At 43.1% G+C, this 24,282-nt stretch overlaps 1 protein-coding gene and 1 pseudogene across 1 annotated transcript in view; one reads left to right on the top strand and one right to left on the bottom strand.

Annotated features, from left to right (window-relative positions):
• Nucleotides 1-24,282, top strand: part of LOC148534460 (SOSS complex subunit B2-like) — a 30,422-nt gene that overhangs the window by 4,767 nt on the left and 1,373 nt on the right. Inside the window, exons 3-6 of the mRNA XM_088466875.1 lie at nt 2,583-2,654; nt 8,755-8,845; nt 16,554-16,593; nt 24,236-24,282. The exon at nt 24,236-24,282 is cut by the window's right edge and continues 1,373 nt beyond it. Of these exons, the coding sequence (XP_088323001.1) occupies nt 2,583-2,654; nt 8,755-8,845; nt 16,554-16,593; nt 24,236-24,282 (250 nt within the window). The remainder of the gene's footprint in view (nt 1-2,582; nt 2,655-8,754; nt 8,846-16,553; nt 16,594-24,235) is intronic.
• LOC148534461 (5S ribosomal RNA) lies at nt 17,445-17,563 on the bottom strand (annotated as a pseudogene).

Here is a 24,282-nt window from a genome sequence, read left to right as displayed (position 1 = left end):
GTCAAGATGCTTAAGTGATACTAACAGGGACTATATATGCGCAGATTTAGATATATAGTTTCATTCTGCTATTGGCTTAAATGTCATGAGACTCACTGCTTTTTTTTTTTTTATTTTTTATTTTTTTATTTGATTTGTGAACACATAAGAGTTGGGCATTAATATTGTGCACAAGCCGAATCAGTTTGATAGGAATTGGCTGTGATATGACCTCAGGCTGATGGTAATACTACTGTGATACAAGTCAGTACTAGGAAGATTCTTTGGTTGATATACTATTCTCAAACACTAAATCTGTGTTTTAATCCCTTGTACTCCAAGGACTATTGTGGAATATATGATTGTCATTACACCATGGCAATGTGTGAACAATAAAATAGTCTGCCTATACCCATGATCAAAGTATGCTTGTGCATAACTTTTTTTCACTATTTGTTTTCATAAAAAAATGGACATTCCTTCATGTGACAGTCCTATATTTTACAATTCTGTGCAGTCCATGTGCATATGAACATTTACCTCCGCTATATGAATTGAACCTACAGTCTTATGGTGCCCACAAACATACCGACTTGCTCCCAATCAGCAGATGTACACGATTTCCCCTGAACTCTCCCCAGGCAGTCGTGGTCACGATTTGGAGTTAAAAATGTCCAATCTGACTAAAGATCTATCTTGCAGCCAATGCATTGTATCCAAGATTGGCTAATCTGCCCTACAGCGCAGCAGATCTGAAGATGCAAGGTACGACGAGCGGGGACGCGCATCGGTATCGTGATCAAGAGTAGAAACTCACGATTTGGCCATTTATTACATGATCTGTCGTCACAATTCGTCGAAATCGGCCAAATTTGTTGAAAAGTCGGTATGTCAATGGGCACCTTTACTTTACTGGATCTGCCCAATCTCGTCTGATCTTGGAAGCGATACAGCAATAGGCCTGGTCAGTACTTAGATGGGAGACCACCTAGGAATACCAGGTGCCGTAGGTTAATCTACACTGGTGGAGGATCCGGACAGCACAAGGGACAACTAATGAATTGTATACATTTATATACAATCATTCTATGGAATGGAGATAGTATGATACCCGTACCATGTGTTTTGTGTAATGCAGAATTGCTGTAATATTACTATAATAGTATAATTACAATCTTTTAACATGGTCAATTTTTCGTTTGACGAGATTTTGCTTAAGGTTACCTCATAATTTTATATGAATATAATAAGTTACATTTTAAACGATTTTTCTATGTGAGATTTTGTCTAAGTGTGCTCCAGCTAAAAGCATTTTTTTATTTTTATTATTTTTTCTGTGTTGTTCATTGTCCAGGATATGTCAGTAATATTCACCACTGGGATTTCTCCTTAATTCTGGCTTTGCCAGTTCATGTGCTGAAAAGTGTACTCCTGTCATAGTTTATGGTGTTAATAGGCTGGTTTGACTTGTGCAATAGAACTTATTTTAGACTACAGAGATCCAGTTTAGTGTTCATTTCAAAATTTTCCACTGGAGTCCTCCATGGCAGCCATTACAATTTTTTGAACTTCTTTTGTAGATTTTGTTTATATTGTATGCCCATGTTATTTAGGACTTTACAAATATTTCAGTCATTGCATCAGTTACTGCCACAGTATAGCTTGGGAGCTGGGGCACCAGCACCTTGCTGAATTGAGAAAACGGCAAATCTTATGATTGGGGTGACAATGGTGGATAATGGCAGAACTGGAAACATTTTTTAAGGTGCATACACACGATTTTTTGAACGATTATCGTTAACTATATAATTTATCGTTCAATCGTTGAAAAAAATCATTCACTTTCTGAGTGAAAACTATGAACGATTATCGTTCATGCGCGTTCACGTTTGTAGTTAAGTCAGACTGGCCAACTCGACGATTTTCATTAAGTTAATATGCAAAAAAGTTTGTAGTTCAAAAAAATAATGCATTACACTTTAGATAATCTGGCAGATAATCTCTCAGGAAATCGTTGGTAAAAAAATCGTGTGTATGCACCTTTTAGTGTTTATAGTTCCTTTTTAAGATGTCTATCAATGATCTCTTCAAACAGTTTGTCACACTGCCTGCATGAGGCTATTTTCCCTAGCAGCCTTGGGTTGGAGGTGGAGTTTGCTGTACAAGGACAGCTATTACTGATATTCAGTTGAGTCAAATATTGTTTCTATTACAATATTAGAGGTTGTTATAGCACATGTGCTAGGTTTCGATCCCATAACAGATGAATTGGTTGCAACCTATTAATTGCAAATGCAGGATGTCTACAAACTCTAAGGATAGGTGTCTGGGGCAGTGCAGTTCACTGTAAGGGTCATTGCTGCGCTCTGATAATAAAGCAAATATAACTAGTATCCACTGCTTATAGAAGTTAGTTTATATGGGAGAAATACATTTTAACAAAAGTAGGTTAAAACGCGTTAAAACTCATATGGGTTTTAAAACCTGTGGAGACATATTAATTTCCAAACATTAACAAGCTTATCTATTCTCAGGTGGCATGCAAACCTTTAAACAAATTTCTTAAGTATTGTGGAAAATAATGTAATGTGTTCATATTGAAGGTATGCATCGCTGTGGAAAGGCTGTCTAACGCTGTACAGTGGAAGAGGTGGAGAACTACAGAAAATAGGAGAGTAAGTAGACCACTTGCATCTAACTATATGGATTGACTTAGTGTTTTTCTAGCCAGGGCATCATTGCTATAATGTAAATTTGGATTTGTTCAAGTTATTTTATGATTTGCACAACTTTACAGAACCTTTGCAAAATGTAATTTGTGTAGTCCTTGTCTTTGCAAGATGATTAATAATTCTCTAAACTTATTAGATCTATAAAAGTACCAGACTTTCCATGGTGAATGGTAAATAAGGGTACCTTACAGCATGATCGTAACGATCAGTGAGTTTACGTTGTAATCAGAATACCAAGAACTGTTTTGATGGCAGTATGATGGGGTGAAAACTTTCAACACATAACCCAGAATGAATAGCCCCCAGCATGTTAATATCTGACATGTTGGAAATCCATGGTGCCATAACTTTGTCATGACTGCTTTTGAAACCTGGTAAAACTCACAATCTAGCTGATTCTTATTGCAGTATATTGGCACTGCAGCCATTCTTGCAGCCACAATCCATATTCTGCATGGTGTCCTTGCATTTTAAGTGTCCCAGGTACGGAACTCGGCGGTCTGTCCTGATGCCGGCATCCCAACAGGATTAGGATACCGATCTGTCAGTAGGTACCCTAACCCTCCCACTCCGGTGCCTGAACCTAACCACCCCTAGTGCTTAACACTCTCCCTAGTGCCTAACCCCAACCCCCCTTTCCATCCCTGCTACTTGCCTTTGGGCCGCCGGTGCTGGGATTTTGCCAGCTGTCAGGATTCCGCCACCAGTGTTCTAAGCATCTGCATCCCCTGTGTTGGGATACTGAATGAATCTCCCCGGGTACATATGTGAATTTTAAGTGCAACCCCAACTTCATGCCCATGCTATTGATGACTGGATAGAGTAAGGTTTTTAGTGGTTGACATTGTTGTTGGCAAACAAAATTGACAGAGGAAATACATGTGCAATTAATCAAAAGCATATGCTGCTTCTTATGCTTTAAACAAGTGTAACACCAGGTTACTTGAGAAAAGGTTAAAAAGAAATTAGTAAGCACTTAGTTGTGCTCTATTATGAGTATGATGTTTTAGTACATGTGTACTTTTGACACTTAAAGGCACCCCGTGTTTAGGGGATAAATCCAGAACAATTAAGGGAAATACTTTTAATATATTACTGTGATACACATTTGGTAAAAAGCACAAATAGGAGAAATACATACATAATAAAACATTAAAAATATGGACAACACCACATGGCTTGGCTGGTAATAGAGGAGTCCAATTCAGTCCACTGAGTCCAATTATGGTATCACACTGTATTTGTCAGTCTCCATCCTGATTAGTGTGCTAAACTGCAAACAATGAAATTTGTATAGATGTAGAATATTTAATGGGATATTTAATAAAGCTTGGAGAGAGAATTGAGATACAGCTGTCTATTCACTAGAGAATAGACGGCTGTGTAGAGAGCTAAAGTACCAACCAATCAGCTCCTGTCTTTTTTTTCAAACACAGAACAAGCACCAAAACACACACACACACACACACACACACACACACGATCAGAATATGGAGACATCGATCTTGGTACCCAATCCACACTGCAGCTTCTTAATAGAGGTAATTGCCACACCTGTTAACGGTAAGAAAAAAACAAGAAAAAAAAGAATAAAGCGCTGCTGATTGGAGACCTTCTGTCTTAATAATAATAAAAATAATAATAATAATATAATAATAATAATAAAAATAATAATTAATAAATACAGTTTAATATAACATACAAATGGCCATATATAAAACACAAAATTGAAACAAGACAATTAGCATAAATAACCATTCCTAGGTATAAATACTTCTGGAATATCAGGTTAGTATCTGAGCATGTGGTTATATAAAACAGCCGAGATAATAGCAAACTGCCGACAGCTCCACATGTGTTGCTATGATGTGGAAGTAAACATATAAATACAATATAGTAAATGAAACTGCTCCACACTTCACTATACGTTTCTCTGGATTATATCCCAAAATGACTTCAAGTTTCCAAGTGTATTTTAATCCATACCATTTTATTAGGTCAAGGACCAATTGAATAACAGTACTTTTTGTTCCTTGATGGTTGGAGAGGACTTGATTATAAATATGTGAGTACACAATCTCAAATTTTAATGTCCATTTAATAGTTGGGAAATTTCTCAGAGATAAAGATCCTCCCATTTCCCTTAATGGGATATATATTCAGCCAGGTACAAGTAGACTCCGCTATCCTTCACCCGATATTGGCAAGATTCTTAATGCCCATGTGATGGGCAGGGAAGTGGTAACTGCAGCACCTAACATGCAGTTAGTGTTGCCCCTCCATAAATCTCCCCCCCTAGCCCTCGGGACACAAAGTGCATGTGACTCTGTGAGGAGACCTGGAAAACAAGTGAAATTACAACTTGTGGATCTTTTAAAATGTCAGCCACTAAGTCAATACACCTGTGCTCCAGCAAGGAGATAAGGAAAACATGCACTGTTGGTGTTTCACGAGAACTGGATCTGAGTAGCACTTGGTCACAGCTTAGAAATGTATCTATGTACATGTAATATATGCTACACAGATAAACAATATGCAAAAATTACTTTTACTTTTGCAGATGAGACACAAATATAAAGTGTGCGCATGAGAATTTAGCAAAGGAAATTACCTTACAAAAAATAACTTAAAAGATGTAATTGAAACATACAATGTTGCGATTTAGAAAGAAGTTACTAGGTTACTGTTCATTACAATTGCCCTTTGAAGTCCATTGGTCAAAGCTGTGGCATAGTAAATCGACCCCATGTTTATCTGCAAATGGCTGTGATATTGACCTAGGTCTGGGATTTTTGTCTTCAGGCTAGAGCTCACTTCTAAAGTATAAAATACAGAGTTCTAAATATGGAATTGTTAAACTTGTGACTGACAGATCAGACTTCCCAGGAGCCTTCCAATTTTGTTTAGTAGCTTACCTGCACAGCAGGAAAAGTGAGTAGGTTGACGTTCGCCCTGCATAAAATTAGATTGGGGTATAAGCAAGAAATTACATGTTTAGGCAATTGGCAGCTTCCAAAATTGAGTACTTGAGAAACCTGAATGGAATGCAGCTCACCCATGTCTAAAGCTAGGTACACAGACGACTTGCAAACTATACAATGTCATCAATTATTTCCCTTGAACTCCCGGGCAAATGATCTAGTGCATACACACTGTGCAATGTAACAAATGACCAAACAATATATTGTGTATTGTTTGGTTAGACCGTGAACTATATAATATACCCATATTGCCTGGTCATTTGGTAGTGTACACACTGCACGATCTGCAGGGAATTGTTAACGAGATTGACAGATCTTTCTGCATTTACAAAAGATCTGTAGATGCGATGCCGCGGGAGTGCGCATAGTGTGTACACACTTGATGACTTGTCGTTCCGATGTGTCGGAATCTGCCAAATCGTTCCGAATATTGTCTAGTGTGTAGAGGCCTTAACCGTGTCACTGCAAAACATTTCCAAAATAGGCAGTGTTTCCTTTGGAAGTAAAATACTGCATATGACAGAAGCAAAATCTTATTTCCAAGATCTCCCGGGCTTAGTGGACAAGCTGCTCATGGCTAAAGGTGCGTACAAACTGGGTGATCAGGAAAGACAGTATGATTAGACATCATAATCGTACCGTTGTTCCTGATCACCTGTAGTGTCTGCACTGAACAATCAGTCGTTCAGTGCAGGCAGTCCATCATTCCTGAACATGCCAATCTGTCGTTATCGGCAGATTGGCCTGCATGTTCAGGCGATGGACAATGTCGGAAACTACCAGCGGCAGCTGGTCATTTCTGACAGAGGTGCACGATTACGATGTCTTAATTGTGCAATCACTCAGTAATATTGCCCAGTGTGTACACACTTTAACACTATTGCACCATTTAGCCTATATGGCTTTTCATCAGTTTGCACAAGGACATTTAGCCCTGGTTAGCCAGGTGTTTACACATAATTCTGCCTAGCTGATAGTCTGCCTAATACAGGGACTATTATACTGCAGAGATGGAAATTTTGGACTAATATACTGCCTTTTATATGATTGTGCTCAGGGCTCAGTTTAATTACAAAGCTCTATTTCAACGGGTGTGATTGACCTTCAAAACCGGATTAGAATCGGACCACTGATAACCAATAGATTTTAATTGTCATATAGAAGCAAGACCTTCTTTCACATGAACACTTGTTTGCATTTTTTAGAATTAACTTTTGTATTCTTTACTGTGTAAGCTCCTTTAATGTGAAAGGACTGACAGCATGGAAAACTGAAGTGTCTATTTATTCACAGGCCAGGTACGGTGCAGGCAGCCGCAATGCGAGCTTCCACACACTACCCTGACCGGAGGGACCACCCTCTAGGGTTGTGAAAAGGTAACGCAACTACCATGCTAGCTCTGTCCTGTTTCAGTAACGTTGAAATAATCTGGATGGTTTAGCTGGCTAATGTGCTTGATGCCCTCGTATTTTATTATACTTGTGTGGTGTCCATCTATAATTGCATCTGCAAATTCTTTGTAGCACACTGGTACTAATGTCAAAATGGTATTTAATAGAAATGAATAAAGAAAAGTATAAGGGGAATGGACATTTTAAAATGTAATCACAGTATACTTGAAAGGTTGAAAGGTTTAAGACTCAAAGTGAAAATTAGTTTGAAAACTTTTGAAATGGAAATTTTTAGGTGACTATTTCTAACAGGCTTTTCAGGTCTCTGCCCACATTTACTTTAACTTGGCACAGCCAAGATGTAACCCATGGCTTGACGGGCTAGTTAAGGGGTTCTCAAACTTGGTCCTCGGGTTCCCAATTAGTTCATGTTTACCAGGTCACAAATTGTGACTGTTATAAGTCTGTGCCCAGCTACTGTACATACTGTAACTAGTCAGGAGTCCTGAGGATTAGGGTTGAGAAACACAAAACTGTTTGTTTACATTTTCCAAAGCACCTAGCTGGGTACCAATGTGTTACCAACTGTCCCAAATTCTTTAGAAGTCTTTATTACAAATCTTTCTATTATGGAAAGTAATAAGTAATTGTATAGAACCCCATATTTCCTATAGGTGTACTCTTTCAAGTGTATGACTGTTAAGGTCTATATAATGAACTAAAATTCTGGTTTATTCTAGCTGAAGAAACATGTACTTTGTTTTCTCTGATCCTGCAGACCCTCATTGGTTTTAATGGGGGTGCAGTGGTAACTGTATGTGTGTGTGTGTGTATTTATAGATAGATATAGATTGTATTTGACAACTCCTTCTGAAGGCTTTGTCTGCAGAAGTGGATAAAAGGAGAGGAGCGCATGTGCTTTCTCCAATAATAAAGTGCTCTAGTCGTCATCTGATGTCACATCGCTAAATAAGCCAGATGGGATAAAGTGGACAGTGATCAACAACCAACCAATCGGCTCCTAACTGTCCTTTTTCTAACCTGTAACATGACCGTTAAGAGCTGATTGGTTGGCCGTTTGTCAATCTCCTTTTATCACTTTCCAGAGCTTAATACATCTTCCCCAATGTCTCAACCGATGCATGCACAGTAGCATAGAGAGAGGGAAAGAGCTCGAATTGAATTGCACAAAGCTAAAAACAAAGTCCAGTTTTTTGCCCCTGAAAAATTTACTGAAATTATCTGGGTTAATTGAATACCACACCCTTATGCTGGGCATACCCTATACAATTATCTGTCCAATCTGGCTGGTTGGAATGAACCTGGTAATGTATGGGAGCAAATAACAATAGAAATTTGCTCCCAAACACTAGAAAACGGACCAGATTTTCCTTCCCACCAGACGGATTTGATATCTGAAAGATAATTGTAGAGTGTATGCCCAGCATTAATACTTAATGATGTTATTGGTTGCCTAGAATTTCCACTTTGAAGAGAAACCCCCCCATATTTAGCTTTAAAATGTTTTTGTTTTTTTGTGATGTTGATTATCCAGGGCCCTGGGATGTGCACTGCATTTGTATGAGACTTTACAGTCTAGATTAAATCCAAGAAAGTGGCTGCCTTGTTGAACTATGCCTTTTTTTTTTTTTTTTTTTTCTTTCTATTTAGGTTTTGTATGGTGTATTCAGAAGTGCCTAACTTCAGTGACCCTAATACAGACATCGCTGGCCAGCCACCAAAGCCAAATCAAAACAAAGTTGTAAGTTGTATTGTTCTGTGATTTAGGGGCATATTTATCATAATCTGCATCTCAGATGTGGATTGGCTGTGATAAATTTGTTCAATATCGCAATGTGATATTTGAATACGTCACAGGGATGCATCAAAAATCGCATGCACGGACAGCTTGCAATAAAGCACTGTCCCACTTCAGTTTTCACTGAATGTGATTGTATATGCGCTGGCTGCCACTACCCCAACCCACCCCGTGAACACCTACTTCCTGGCTTACACTTGCCAGCCTGGTGATCACTGCTACGGTGAGGTCCTCTCTGGGACTCCAGTCAACTGGTCTCTGGGCTCCTGCACTGTGACCCTGGTCATCTGCTAGATGCTCTATGCAGCAGGAGCCCGGAGACCAGCTGACTGGAGCAGCTATCTCTTGTCCCTATTTGCAGGCAAGGGTGTTTTTTTGTGATCAGCTTGTGGTCTATTTAGACCACACAGCTGATCACAGGCAGTCTCTGCTCTGCCTGTCCGAGCAGGAGTTGGGTAACCGGGGTAAAGCCTGCATAACGCTATCTCCAGGTGGTGGTATCACAGGGCTTCCCCTGGTAATTTTCACAATTTATTTTTAGTAAATCTGAGCAGATCACATTTCCAATTACAAGTATGGGAAATGTGATCTGCTTACTAAAAATAAGTGAATTGATGGGCTTGGAGTAGTTTTTCCCAAAATTGCCCTTTATTAAATTTGTGATACTAAAATGTGAAAAGGTTTATATATTTATTTTTTTTAGTAAAAATTTTGATAGGCCCCTGGTTAACTCATTAAAGCTTTCAGCTGCTCCCAGGATGCACTTGGGTCCAACCTCCCCTGTACCCCGCCCCCGAGCCACAGCCCCCTAAAGCTTTTTATTTTAACTTAGTTTAATTTTACTATAGTTTTTTTCTCCAGAGCGGCAGCAATGGGCTGTCTGTACAGACGCCCACGCTGCCGCTCCTTCTCCCTGCTGGCGCCGCGACGCCAGCACTGAACTGGGGATCGCGGCGGGGGAAGCCAGCGTCTGTACTAGCCGGACTCTGGCTTCCCCCGGGACTGCTGCCGGAAGACGCCGGGGAGGTTAAGGTAAGCCGCGCACCGCTGATTAGCGTTGGTGCGCGGGTTCCTTGTAAATGCAGTCCCATGCCCCCGGTCTAGGGGACAGACCGGGGGCGCTAGCGGTGGCGGCGGGCCCCCCCTCCAGCGGAGGCATACCCCGCCAGACCACTAGACCACCAGGGTAAATTATGCGGCAAGCGGGATGCCGGCAACCCAGGGGTTAAATATGCTAGCCAGGGGAGGAAGCCTTCCCTGTCTAGCGGCTCCTCCCCTCAGCTCAGCGTGCCTTTCAGCTCGTAGTCTGGCGTCGCTGAGCTGCAGCTACTCGGGCCACTCCTCCTCTGAGGTCTCCAGCGGCCATTTTCTTCAAGTGGCAGCGCAGATCTTCAGGGAGAACGCGGACCGACCCCCCTGTGTACCTCTCCCCCGACAAGGACAGTGTACACAGCACTATAGCCCTCCCAGACACTGAATCTGGGAAGTTGATTGTAGTGGAAAGGTGCAGTGAGTATATCTTCCTGCATGGTATGTGACTTTTGCTAGTGCTGCCTGTCTGTGTCTTTTTTCTACTTACTGTCAGCCTATACCTATCCCTTTCCTTCTCCTACAAGCCCTACAGGTGTGCGGGGGAAGGGTGTTTCTACAGACCTCGCCTATATAAATCACGTATTTGTGAGGTCCGTCACATACAGTTGTGTGCTACACAGTACCATATTGTGGGCTGTTGTTCAGCACACTGGTGAGTGCGCACGTTTTCTTCCTAAGTCATGTCTGAGGAGGAGATTGAGCACTCCAGGGCTCCGGTATTGTTCTCCTGCAGGCGCTGTTCTGCAGGAGTGGATAGGGAGGATTTGTCACAGGACGGCCTGTGCGGACGGTGTCAGGCGCTCCCTGGTATGTCTAAACCTCCCATGTCGCAGGAGCCACCATGGGCGATGTTTTCCCAGGTGCTGGTGTCCATCGCGGACCGTCTGTCGGTCCCGACTGCCGCCCCTACTAGGGCGTTGCCTCTGCCTGCCATCCCCCATTCCCCGGGTGTCCCACAATTATTGCAGACTCCCCCGGGGTCTCAGCCTGTTGGTCCCTATGCGGGGTTGCCAATGTATATTCAGTCCACCCCTGTGGCACAGCAGGCTGTGGTGCCGTTTCAGGCTCCTGTGGCAGCTCCTCCACCCTGGGTGGATGCGCTTTCCCACACTGTCCAAGATTTGGCGGCAGCAACTTCGGCTTTTCAGTCGATGTTGCGCAGTGACGTGCCCTCCAGGGCGTCTAAACGCTCAGTCATGGCGCAGGCTGCGCATCTTTCGGATTCTGAGGGGTCCTCGGATGATGGTGAGGTGCAGGATGACTCAGCCTCAGTCCAGGAGGTAGACACTAAGTCTTCCATCAATGTGCGGGCTCTGGTTAAGGCGGTGCGGGCCATTCTTCTGATTGAGGATGAGGCACCCGCTCCCAAGTCGAGGTATCCTAGTTTTAAAAAAGCGAAGGTTACTTTTGCAGCGTTCCCCTTGTCTGATCAGTTGACTGATCACATGGCGGTGGCCTGGTAGACACCCAGTAAGCGTTTCCTGCCACAGAAACGCTTTGCGTCCAATTATCCATTCCCGGAAGCGCATTGTAAGAAATGGGAAACTCCGCCTGCAGTCGATTCCCATGTAACACGCCTCATCAGGAGTGCTACTTTGCCATTGCCGTCTATATCCTCGCTGAAGGATCCTACGGACAGGAAGGTGGAGACTTGTCTAAAGTCTATTTATTCTCTCTCAGGGGCTGTAGCCCGGCCGTCCATGGCCATCTCCTGGGTGGCCAAGGCCATTGAGGGGTGGGCCAACGCCTTGGAGGACACATTTACGGATGAAGCTCCGGACGTCCAGAGGGCGTTGTTAGGACAGATGAGAGATGCCGCCTCCTACATTGGAGAAGCATCGTTGGATGCTAGCCTGTTGACCTCTAGGGTTTCGGCGGCAGCAGTGTCTGCTCGTAGATCCTTGTGGTTGCGGTCTTGGAGAGCAGACGCGGATTCAAAGAAAGGCTTGGAGGCCTTACCTTTTAATGGAGAATTACTATTTGGTCCGGACCTGGACAAAATAGTAGATACCCTGGCAAAATCCAAGTCAGCCTTCCTCCCTTCAGCTACTACACCTGCTAAGGTCCGGAGCTCGGCCTTTCGTTCCTTTCGGGTTCAGGGCAAGGCAAAGGGTCAGTCCTTCCCGAGGCAGTCCGCACCCAAGACCGCCTCAAAGCCAAAGAAGCAAGCCTGGAGTGCTAGGCGCCCTTCTTCCAAGCAAGAAGATAAGCCTTCTGCGTGATGGGACGGGCCTCCCTCTGGGGGACCTCAGAGTGGGAGGCCGACTTCTTCAATTTGTCCAGTGCTGGCACAATACCACCACGGATGCCTGGGTGCGAGAAGTGGTCTCCCAGGGGTACGCCCTGTCTTTTCGGCACAGGCCGCCTTGCCAGTTTTTTTGCACAAGTCCTTCTCAGGACGAAACCAAGGCCTTGCAGGTTCAGGAAGCCATAGAGGCCTTTCTGATGGCGGGGGTCATTATACCCGTGCCACAGTCTCAACGTGGGATGGGGTATTACTCTACGCTGTTTCTGGTGCTGAAACCCAATGGCTCTCATCGCCCCATCCTCAATTTGAAGTCCCTGAACAGATTTCTCAGGGTTCCCAAATTCAGGATGGAAACTTTGCGTTCCATCATTCTGGCGATGGAACCAGGTACTATATGGTCTCCCTGGATATCCAGGACGCCTACCTCCATGTGCCTATAGCAACATCGCACCAACGGTTTCTGCGGTTTGCTATTCTCCACAACCACTACCAATTCAGGGCTCTACCCTTTGGTCTCTCCTTACGGCACCAAGGGTATTTACCAAGGTGATGGCGGTCATGGCGGCTCATCTTCGGAGCCAGGGAATACGGTTGCTACCGTATCTAGATGACCTCCTCTTGCTGGCAAGCTCCCCGGAGGTACTGATCCAGCATCTCCACCTGACGGTCGCTTATCTACAGGCGCACGGCTGGTTGATCAACTGGAAGAAGTCCTCCCTCATCCCATCACAGCGGATGGTTCATTTGGGGGCCCTGCTGGACTCTCGTCAGCAACGGATTTTTCTGACTCCAGAGAAGGTCTCCTCCTTACAGCTGTGGATTCACAGTTGTCTGAGCAGTGGCAGAGTGTCGGTGCACTCAGCGATGAGAGTTTTGGGGTCCGTGGTGTCGGCATTCGACATGGTGGAGTTTGCCCAGTTCCATTCCAGGCCCCTGCAGGGGCTGATTCTTTCGGAATGGAACGGATTGCCACACAGGATCCGCTCTCAGATGCTGGTGTTGTCCTCGGAGGTGTGTCTGTCCCTAGCCTGGTGGCTGCAGACTGCTCATCTCCTAGAGGGGCGCCCCTTTTGGATCCCGGAATGGGTTCTGCTCACGACAGATGCCAGTCTCCGGGGTTGGGGGGCGGTGACAGGCTTCTTGTCACTTCAGGGTCGTTGGTCGGCAGAGGAAGCGCTTCTTCCCATCAACATCCTGGAACTGCGGGCAGTATACAGAGCCCTGCAGTTGTCCGGCACCGCTCTTCACGGAAGGGCCGTTCAGGTGCAGTCAGACAACGCCACCACGGTGGCGTACATCAATCACCAGGGAGGGACTCGCATTCGAGCTGCGATGTCGGAGGTGTCCCACGTCCTGGCTTGGGCGGAGCGCTATCTTCCAGCTCTCTCGGCAGTTTTCATCCCAGGAGTCCTCAATTGGGAGGCAGACTTCCTCAGCCGTTACGACGTGCATCCCTGGGAATGGTCGCTTCATCCAGAGGTATTCCAACTACTCGTGGACAAGTGGGGGCTGCCAGAGCTGGACCTGATGGCGTCCCGTCACAAGCTGCCTGTGTACGGGTCAAGGACAAGGGACGCAGGCGCAAGTCTGATAGACGCGCTGTCGGTGAAATGGCTGTTTCAACTGGCTTACTTGTTCCCTCCGATATCTCTGCTGCCTCGGGTCCAGCGCAAGTTCAAACAGGACGGAGGCACACTGATCCTGGTTGCCCCAGCGTGGCCCAGAAGGCCGTGGTACTCCGATCTGCGGAGCCTGTCCATCGACGCTCCGTACCTCCTACCTCAACGGCGGGACCTGTTGTCTCAGGGGCCCTGTCTTCACCCAGACCTGGGTCGACTATCTTTGACGGCGTGGCTCTTGAGACAGCCGTCCTGAGGTCTCTGGGCTTTTCTAGCTCCGTTATTACCACCATGCTGAGGGCGCGCAAGCCTGCTTCCGCGAGGATCTATCACAGAGTGTGGCACACTTTCTTTCAGTGGTGCGAGGCCAGAAACTATGATCCCCAGGTGTTCCGGGTTTCGCGTATTCTGGCTTTCCTTCAGTCGGGTTTGGATTTAGGATTACGTCTTTCCTCGCTGAAGGTGCACGTGTCTGCTCTGTCGGTGTGGTTCCAGCGCAGGATCGCTGCTATGCCGGACGTACACCTTTTTCCAGGGAGTTTTGAGAATCCAGCCTCCCTTTGTGCCACCTGTGGCCCCGTGGGATTTGGCAGTGGTTCTTCGGGCCTTACAGGGTCCGCCTTTTGAGCCCTTGGAATCAGTGGAGCTCAAGTGGCTAACTTTTTTAAAACTGTTTTCCTCTTGGCAATTGCTTCTGCCAGGAGGGTTTCAGATTTGGGGGCGCTTTCTTGTCGTCCCCCTTTTCTGATTTTTCATCAGGACAGAGCGGTGCTACGCACTCGTCCTGAGTTCCTGCCTAAGGTGGTTTCCAGGTTCCACATTAATCAGGAAATTGTTGTACCAGCCTTTCAGTCGCCTGATCTTTCGGCTGGGGAGGCTTTCTTAGACGTTGTCCGTGCACTCCAGGTTTATGTGGAACGGACTAGTTCTGTGAGGAAGTCGGATTCTTTGTTTATCCTCTTTGGTTTTCACAAGAGGGGTTGGCCTGCCAACAAACAGACTCTAGCCCGTTGGCTTCGTTCTGTTATTATTGAGGCTTATATGCAGGAGGGTTTACCTGTTCCAGCCTCTGTTAAGGCTCATTCCACTCTGTGGGCCCTTCTTGGGCTGCTAGCCGTGGCGCCTCTGCTGTTCAACTCTGTAAGGTGGCCACCTGGTCTTCCATTCAGACCTTTTTGAGGTTCTATGCGTTTGACACCTTTGCCTCTCAGGATGCATCCTTTGGGCGCCGGGTTCTCCTATCAGCACAGGAGCGTCCCTGCCCTTAGTTGGACTGCTTTGGGACATCCCCAAGGTTACCCTGTGGACCCCTATGGACCCTGAAGTAGAAAACAAGAGATATGGTAAGAACTTACCTTTGTTATCTCTGTTTCTATGAAGTCCATAGGGTCCACAGGGCACCCGCCCTGACGCACCTGGCTTCATATGGGCTCTGTGACTGGTCACCGGTTTTCCGTCTCCCATTTCTGTGAGTATGGTTCTTGTGTGTTCCAGTCTTCCTTCTCTCTGTTTCGTCTCCTCCTCCGGCCTGGGCTGCTTAACAAATGAGGTGCCTGTGGCTCGGGGGCGGGGTATAGGGGAGGTTGGACCCAAGTGCATCCTGGGAGCAGCTGAAAGCTTTAACTCCGTGGTGCCCGAGGATCCAGGATCCAGCTATACCCCAAGGTCACCCTGTGGACCCTATGGACTTCGTAGAAACAGATAGAGATATGGTAAGAACTTACCTTTGTTATCACACTGGCCCCAAAAGAAGGCAAAATAATACACTGGTCCCCAGACGGCAAAATAAAACACACTGGCCCACAAATGATAAAAAAAAAATAAAAAATCACACTATCCCCCACATAAACACAATTACATTGTCCCCCACAGACAGCAAAATAATATACATTGCCCCCCTACCTGGAACTCCCCGTCCCTCGATGCCCTTTTACTGGGCAGATCCTGACACCTTCAGTCCTTCAGCAGCGGTTGGTGCAGACTTGCAACAGCCTGTCACATTTACTGCTCATCAGCAGTGAGCAGTACTGTGCAGGCGGGACAGCGATGCGGCGTACGTGACCTATGATGTCACGCCACCGCGTCTCCATTGGTATGACCCGGGTAGCAGCTGAGCCACCCGGAAGAGCTCAGCGCTGCCTCTGCATAAACTTAAAAGTTAAGCTGCGGGGGGGCATCTCTGGGCAGTGACTCTCTCGCGGCACACTTAGGAACCTGTGCCGCGGCACACTGGTTGAAAATCACTGGTCTAAACAGTGTCCTCACATTTGACTGAATTGTTTTTATTTATTTATTTTTTTTTTTTCCCTAGTGAATTTTATCATTGCCTGTTTTCTGACTCCAAATAGAATTTAAGGCCAAAGAATGTCTGTACAGACATGCAATAAAAAGTATTCCTACAAGGGGCACTGATGGACTGATGAAATGTAATTGTAATTGTATTCAATGCAGTAAAAAACTTAAGCATTCTACTGACTCATACATACAATTAAAAAAAAAAATAACCTTTATTATCAAAATAGATTTTAGCCAGCATTATGATTTTCTTTCAGTAGTCTACAGCCATGGCCAAAAATTGCATGGCTGTACATGTTTCTGTAGAGCACTTGGTTTCCACTTGTTGTTTGTTTTTTTTTTTTTTTTTTTTGTATATAGTAATTTATGCAAAATCTTTTTATTTTTCTTCTCCCAGGTACTTGGGGATCCAGGCAATAACTCTCCTCCAAACACAGGTAAATACGCTGTTCTCAGGGGAAAGCGAATACGATTCTTTGATACAAAGAGTTAATCAAGCCACACAAGTAATATATGTTAAACACATTTATTACAAAGTAAACGGAAGAATACTTAACTTGCTTTTCAGATCTACTTAAAATATAGATGGCTTAATTCCCAGGAGCCTCTCCTCCAACACCTTGGAGCTGGGATCTTGTACATCGAGCATAGACAAAAGGCTAACTGTATACTGACAGGTTACATTTTATATAGGAAAAATACCCAATGCTTAAGTAGTTTAACAAGTACAAAGGTCATGTTAGGAAATATAAGTAAAAGAGGAAAGAATAGACAGTAGGGGGCACTGTTGCCGCAATTAAGAAAGATGGACATGTCAAAGACATGACTGTGACGTGTACTTGGCTTAACTGAAGGTAAATACTGTTGATGGAGGCTTTCATATGTATGGACACAATAAGACACCATTTGCTCTACTTAAACAGTGAACTTTGTCCTGTCTTTGGGTTCTTTCTGTCCTTGGATCCTTTCTGTCAAACATCTTGTGCAATGTATATACAGATTTATTAGAAAAAGAAAAAGTAAGGCTATTCTTGGGGCACACTTATATATGAATTCTTAAGATTGAAATAAAATATAACTTTTAATATTAATAGTAAAATATATACCAGGTACACATAAGGTCATAGGCGAACATATTAAAAGATAATTTCTGCAAAGTACCCCACATATACAATTTAGGATAACAATAATTGTGTTAGAGTGCAGATATTGCAATAAATACCATAGGTATTGGTATATAGGCTACACAGTGCGCAGTCCTATGATCCCCATTAAGCAGTACAATATCTATCTACAGAACCTGGTATTCCTGAGTGGTCCCCCACATCAGTACTAACCAGGCCTACCACTGGATCGCTTCCAAGATCAAACGAGTTTGGGCATAGTCAGTGAAGTATGACTGTAGATTATCGCTACTGAAAATATATGGGGATTCACTTATGCACACGGTCTGAGCCTATTTAAAAAATGTAGGACTACTCTCAAAAGATTAATGAGTGCCTGCTACTATACTCAATTGCAGCCCAATTTGGAAGTCCTGAGCATTTCCTGGTGGAATATATTCATTGATAGAGAATATCTGATAATAGGAGAACCATTTGGATTAGCATATTTATGCAGCCACCATAATTTATATAAAAAATTGATATTCTATGTTTATGGGGTGATTGTATATTATGTGTTCTGTCAGGCTTTGTTATTGTGTAGAGTTCCTATTCTGTATACTTGGAACTAAGTATGATTTGTGATAAGTTACCTATGTGATGCTCTCTTAAAGTTACAATCTATACATGGTTATGCTATATGTGTCAATTGATTGCATCACAAGGAAGGTATGCTTATGCACCACCTGTCTTGATAGCAACTGATTATTAACTGGACCTCTCTTTTGAGAGTAGTCCTACATTTTTTAAGTAGGCTCAGACCGTGTGCATAAGTGAATCCCCATATATTTTCAGTAGCGATAATCTACAGTCATACTTCACTGACTATGCCCAAACTCGTTTGATCTTGGAAGCGATCCAGAGGTAGGCCTGGTTAGTACTGATGTGGGGGACCACTCAGGAATACCAGGTTCTGTAGATAGATATTGTACTGCTTAATGGGGATCATAGGACTGCGCACTGTGTAGCCTATATACCAATACCTATGGTATTTATTGCAATATCTGCACTCTAACACAATTATTGTTATCCTAAATTGTATATGTGGGGTACTTTGCAGAAATTATCTTTTAATATGTTCGCCTATGACCTTGTGTACCTGGTATATATTTTACTATTAATATTAAAAGTTATATTTTATTTCAATCTTAAGAATTCATATATGTGTGCCCCAAGAATAGCCTTACTTTTTCTTTTTCTAATAAATCTGTTATATTTAGGCTGTGGGAGCACCACCAACATAAACTTATGATGTATAAATTATTCATGGATATGGATGGTTGGTTAAAATAATTCTAGTTATGGTTCTGTGCGGAATCTTCCCTGTTTGCAATGTATATACAGTCAGGTACATAAATATTGGGACATTGACAGAAGTTTCATATTTTGGCCTCTATTCACCACCACAATGGCTTTGAAATGAAACAAACAAGATGTGCTTTAACTGCAGACTTTCAGATTTAATTTGAGGGTAATTACATCCAAATCAGGTGAACGGTAGGAATTACACCGGTTTCTATATGTGCCTCCCACTTTTTAAGGGGCCAAAAGTAATGGGACAAACTAAACAATCCTAAATCTAACTTTCTACTTTGTTGCAAATCCTTTGCAGGCAATTACAGCCTGAAGTCTGGAATGCATAGACATCACCAGACGCTGGGTTTCATCCCTGGTGATGCTCTGCCAGGCCTCTACTGCAAGTGTCTTCAATTTCTGCTTGTTCTTGGGGCATTTTCCCTTCAGTTTTATCTTCATTAAGTGAAATGCATGCTCAATCGGATTCAGGTCAGAGGATTGACTTGGCCATTGCATAACATTCCACTTTTTAGCCTTAAACTCTTTGGTTGCTTTTGCAGTATGCTTCGGGTCATTGTCCATCTGCACTGTGAAGCACCGTCTAATGAGTTCTGAAGCATTTGACTGAATATGAGCATATAATATTGCCCGAAACACTTCAGAATTCATTCTGCTGCTTTTGTCAGCAGTCACATCAATAAATACAAGGGAACTAGTTGCATTGGCAGCCATACATGCCCACGCCAACACACTACCACCACCATGCTTCACCTATGAGGTGGTATGTTTTGGATCATGAGCAGTTCCTTTCCTTCTCCATACTCTTCTTTTCCCATCACTCTGGTGCAAGTTGATCTTTGTCTATACTGTCCATAGGATGTTGTTCCAGAACTGTAATGTCTTTTTTTAGATGTTTGGCAAACTCTAATCTGGTCTTCCTGTTTTTGAGGCTCACCAATGGTTTGCATCTTGTGGTGAACCCTCTATATTCACTCTTGTGAAGTCTTCTCTTGATTGTTGACTTTGACACATATACACCTACCTCCTGGAGAGTGTTCTTGATTTGGCCAACTGTTGTAAAGGGGTTTTTCTTCACCAGGGAAATAATTCTTCTGTCATCCACCACAGTTGTTTTCCGTGGTCTTCCGGGTCTTTTGGTGTTGCTGAACTCTCCGGTGCGTTCTTTTTAAGAATGTTCCAAACAGTTGATTTGGCCACATCTAATGTTTTTGCTATCTGAGTTTTTTGATTTTTCAGCCTAATGATGGCTTGCTTCACTGATGGTGACAGCTCTTTGGATCTCATATTGAGAGTCGACAACAACTGACACCTAGAATGTCATACCTAGAATCAACTCCAGACCTTTTACCTGCTTAATTGATAATGAAATAACGAGGGAGTAGCCCACACCTGTCCATGAAATAACTTTTGAGTTGATGGTCCCATTACTTTTGGCCCCTTAAAAAGTGTGAGGCACATATAGAAACCGTTGTAATTCCTACACCATTCACCTGATTTGGATGTAATTACCCTCAAATTAAATCTGAAAGTCTGCAGTTAAAGCACATCTTGTTTGTTTCTTTTCAAAGCCATTGTGGTGGTGAATAGAGGCCAAAATATGAAAATTCTGTCAATGTCCCAATATTTATGCACCTGACTGTACGTATACATTTCAACCTAACTATCCCTTCTAATGTCTTACACATATCTATTGCCTTATACATTAATAAAATCACACAACAATATGGCTTCCAGCAACCATGTTCTGTACTCCTACCACATTCCACCCTTTATTTTATAATGTACTAAGGTAATGCACCTTATCAGGTAAACAAACATGTATAAGCACAATCAGTTTACACTTGAACATATTGAGTCCTCGATGGTAATTGTCCTGTGTGAGAATCGCACCACATTCCAATGGATTTTAAGTTAGTATCTCCCCACCCTTGCACTGTGGGTGAATCCATACAATTTAAATCTTTCACTGTCACTGCAATATAGTCTCTGATATACATTAGTACATATCCGAAAGCTTCTGGTATCGCAATCCCGGAATAAATGAGGTACGTCATCTTTCTTGATACATCTTGAAAACGGGGTGAGTCGCAATATCTAATTTTTCAACTTAAATTCACTTCCTACTATAATACCTAATCTATATGTAACATTGAAATTTGCAGTTCCCTTAAAACATTCACTCGCTGTTTTGTGGATAGTAAGAAATGCAAATGGCCGTCCAGTGTACTCCGTGCTGTGTTGGTTTTAAAGCTTCTCAATTGTTTGTCAAACATGAACGTTTTCTGCATTCTTTGTCCATGGTTGGAAATACAGCTATGCTGTAATGATCATCAGCTCCTTCCTATCTTCCCAAGTTTTTGCACAATCAGTGTTGCATTTGCGATGAATTTCACCATTCAGACTATGGGCATGTGTATTGGCATGTACAGATGGTGAGCGACAATCACCGAAGGGTACAGTAGGTGTCCATCGCAGTGTGGTAGAATTAACTCCCCCATGTCCAGTGGGCACAGGGCCAATAACCGCTACCTACCACACCTGTCCTGCTCGTTCTCCTCTGTATATAGAGCCCATGTCTTCGGTTTGCTTTTACTTGTAGTTCCACAGCTGATCTGTTTTGCATTTCTCCACAATGTTCTTGCCATCAACTGTTTCATGGGAATTTATTTTCCCTGGGCCCAGCTATAGGGGCCTGCTCCTCTGTGCGGCCACACTACACATGAGCCATTTCTCCCAGTGTACAGTTCTCTTCGCTCTCCAGGGGTAAGCGCCACTGTTCTGCCTTGAACCAGCACATCTGTAACTGTATTGTCGTCTAGTCCAGTGTAGGCATTGACATGGCCCACAGACACAGGCCTTCGAAAGAACAGGGCAGTGCCACCCCAGATAACTTTGCTGTGGACTTGCCAGTCCTGCTTCCATGTCGGTATCCAAGTGGTGAAGCCTTGCAACATGGCCCAGCTGTCTGTGCAGAAATGTCCCATCAATCTCAGTGTAGCTGATCCATCAATGAACCACACAAGTTGCAGCTGGTTTTCTTTTAATTCGGCATGACTCCACCTGAGCTACACTCCCACCTATTTGCAGTTGGGGTAGCTCCATTTCTTCACGTCTGCCTGACAGTCTGCAAAGATGGCTGCATTGCTATAGCAACTGTCCATAAAAGTTATGTATCAGTGCAGGCAGCACTATAATCCAGTCCTGGTAACGTTGGCAACAATGTCTTAAACTCGACAAGCCCAGCAGTTGGCTGTGGTTATAACTGGTACAACGTAAGGGCCTTGTCGCTTCATGCCATTTCTTTCCTGTAAGTACTATTGTCCATGTATTAAAGTCTGATCTTGCATGCCTCTGTAATGCACAATCCATTTATCTGCTTTAAACTCCTCAGCAATCGACATCTCAGCTCTGGTAATTCCTGTTGGTGACTGTGCGTCTATAAGGTGATTTAAAACAATTGACTGATCAGGTCTTTTCAGGGAATACACTGGGGTCTGATCTTTCTTACCATTCACAATTAGCCTTTCTGCAATACAGAACAGTTTTTACATCCCAAATTTTTCTGTTATGAAATATTTCCATTTCCCCACTGTTTGTATGAAACTTCACTTGTATGTTGCGAAACTTCACGTGTATGTTGTGGGTGCAAAGCTGTTGTGCATAGCCATATGTGATGGCTCACTGGTTATCAGTATCGGTGTATTTCCCACCACTACTGTCTCGTCAATATCTGATACACCATAATCGTCATTTCCGAAGCATGCATTTTCCTTATTGCGAAACTTCACAGTAACTCTGATAATAATCATGGGGGTAGTTATCTGTCTCAGGGGTATGGTCTTTGACTGCAATCCTGCCCATCTTCCACCCCCTGCCTCTGAGTAATTCCCATTCATCACTGGGCATCATAACCACTCCCCCATCATCACTTAACCCAACCTTTTCTAATGGGCACTCAAACATTTCCTGGTTCTTGTTCAGTTCACCACACATGGGGGCAGTATGTGGGGTAATTCAGGTGTACTATTTTTTACCTCAGGAGTGCCAAAAACCAATGTCATTTTGTCAAACCTAATTTTCTACTACTTTGTGCACACATTGAGTTCCATTGAATTCAGAACCATACAATTGGTCTAACACTGACTATCAAGATCTTCTGCAATGTCACAAGAATCTACAGATACATTTAAAGTTTCTTTCTGAAAACTTTTTCTCAAAGGCAGCTGTGCTTATAAAGTGTTCTGTCTCACTCACTAACAGCCTCTGTGTAATACATTCCCTCAATGCCCCTACCCTGGGAATACAGGAAACAATGTGGACTCAGGCTTACTCTATCTACCTGTGAGACAGGCTTGCTTTTTACTGCATTGTTCTGCATAGATTTTACACTACTTTCTTCACAACATATATTGGTCTATGAAAAATGTCACTGTTTACTCTCAGGCAGTGAAAGACCAACATCCAGCTTTTTCTGGAAATCAGCCAGCTCAACTTGCAATTTATCTTTGCATATTTCTTAAATCTTAATGCATTCTTGTTTCGGTAAACACACAGTAAACGGACAACATGTAGATATACTGTGGTGTACAGTATACACTGATCAGGTAACACCTCCCTTGACATATAAGACAGTATTCTTTACATGGGTTTTCACAGCAACGCTAAAACCATCGGCTACACGTTCTAAGCAGATTTATGGCTATTAACCCTTTGTATCCCACTTCTGACACGACTGTTCTCGGTGGAACAAGTGATTCTTTGATACAAAGTTAATCAAGCCACACTTGTAATGTTAAAAATACATTTATTACAAAGTAAAAGGAAGAATATTTAACTTGCTTTTCAGATCTACTTAAAACATAGATGGCTTCATTCCCAGAAGCCTCTTCTCCAACACCTTGGAGCTAGGATCTCGTACATCGAGCATAGGCAAAATGCTAAATGTATACTGACAGGTTAATTATTATATAGGAAGAAAACCCAATGCTTAAGCAGTTTAAAAAGTACAAAGGTCATGTTAGGAAATAGAAGTAAAAAAGAGCAAAGAATAGACAGTAGGGGGCACTCTTGCCGCAATTAAAGTTGGACATGTCAAAGACATGACTGTTTATGACGTGTACTTGGCTTAACTGAAGGTAATACACTGTTGATGGAGGCTTACATATGTATGGACACAATAAGACACTATTTGCTTAACTTAGAAAGAACCCAAGGACAGGACAAAAGTTCACTGTTTGTCGAACACCTTGTGCAATGTATATTCATATACATTTCAACCTAACTATTCCTTCTAATGTCTTACACATATATCTATTGCCTTATACATTAATAAAATCTCAACAATATGGCTTCCAGCAACCATATTCTGTACTCCTACCACATACTCTTAGAGGACTTTCCCTGGGAATAATTAAGAGCTATTCCAGTTGGTGGCACCCAAATTTGAAACAACCTTAGGCTTTTGCTTTTATTTTTTTTTATTTTTTTTACACCTGTGGGATCTGTTCAATTATGTGCTAACTTTTATTTAGGTTGCATTAATGTACATATTCCAGTAGAATGTTCAGTGTAAATTATTAATTATATCCTTAAAATGCAGGTCCACAGTCTGCATCAGGATCCATGACTTCATATTCTAGTAATGCA

The sequence above is a fragment of the Taudactylus pleione genome, unplaced genomic scaffold (assembly GCF_031769625.1).
Source record: "Taudactylus pleione unplaced genomic scaffold, aTauple2 ptg000066l, whole genome shotgun sequence".
Lineage (NCBI taxonomy): Eukaryota > Metazoa > Chordata > Amphibia > Anura > Myobatrachidae > Taudactylus > Taudactylus pleione.
The sequence above is the reverse complement of the archived record's forward strand: the minus strand, read 5'-3'. Positions and strand labels throughout refer to the sequence as shown.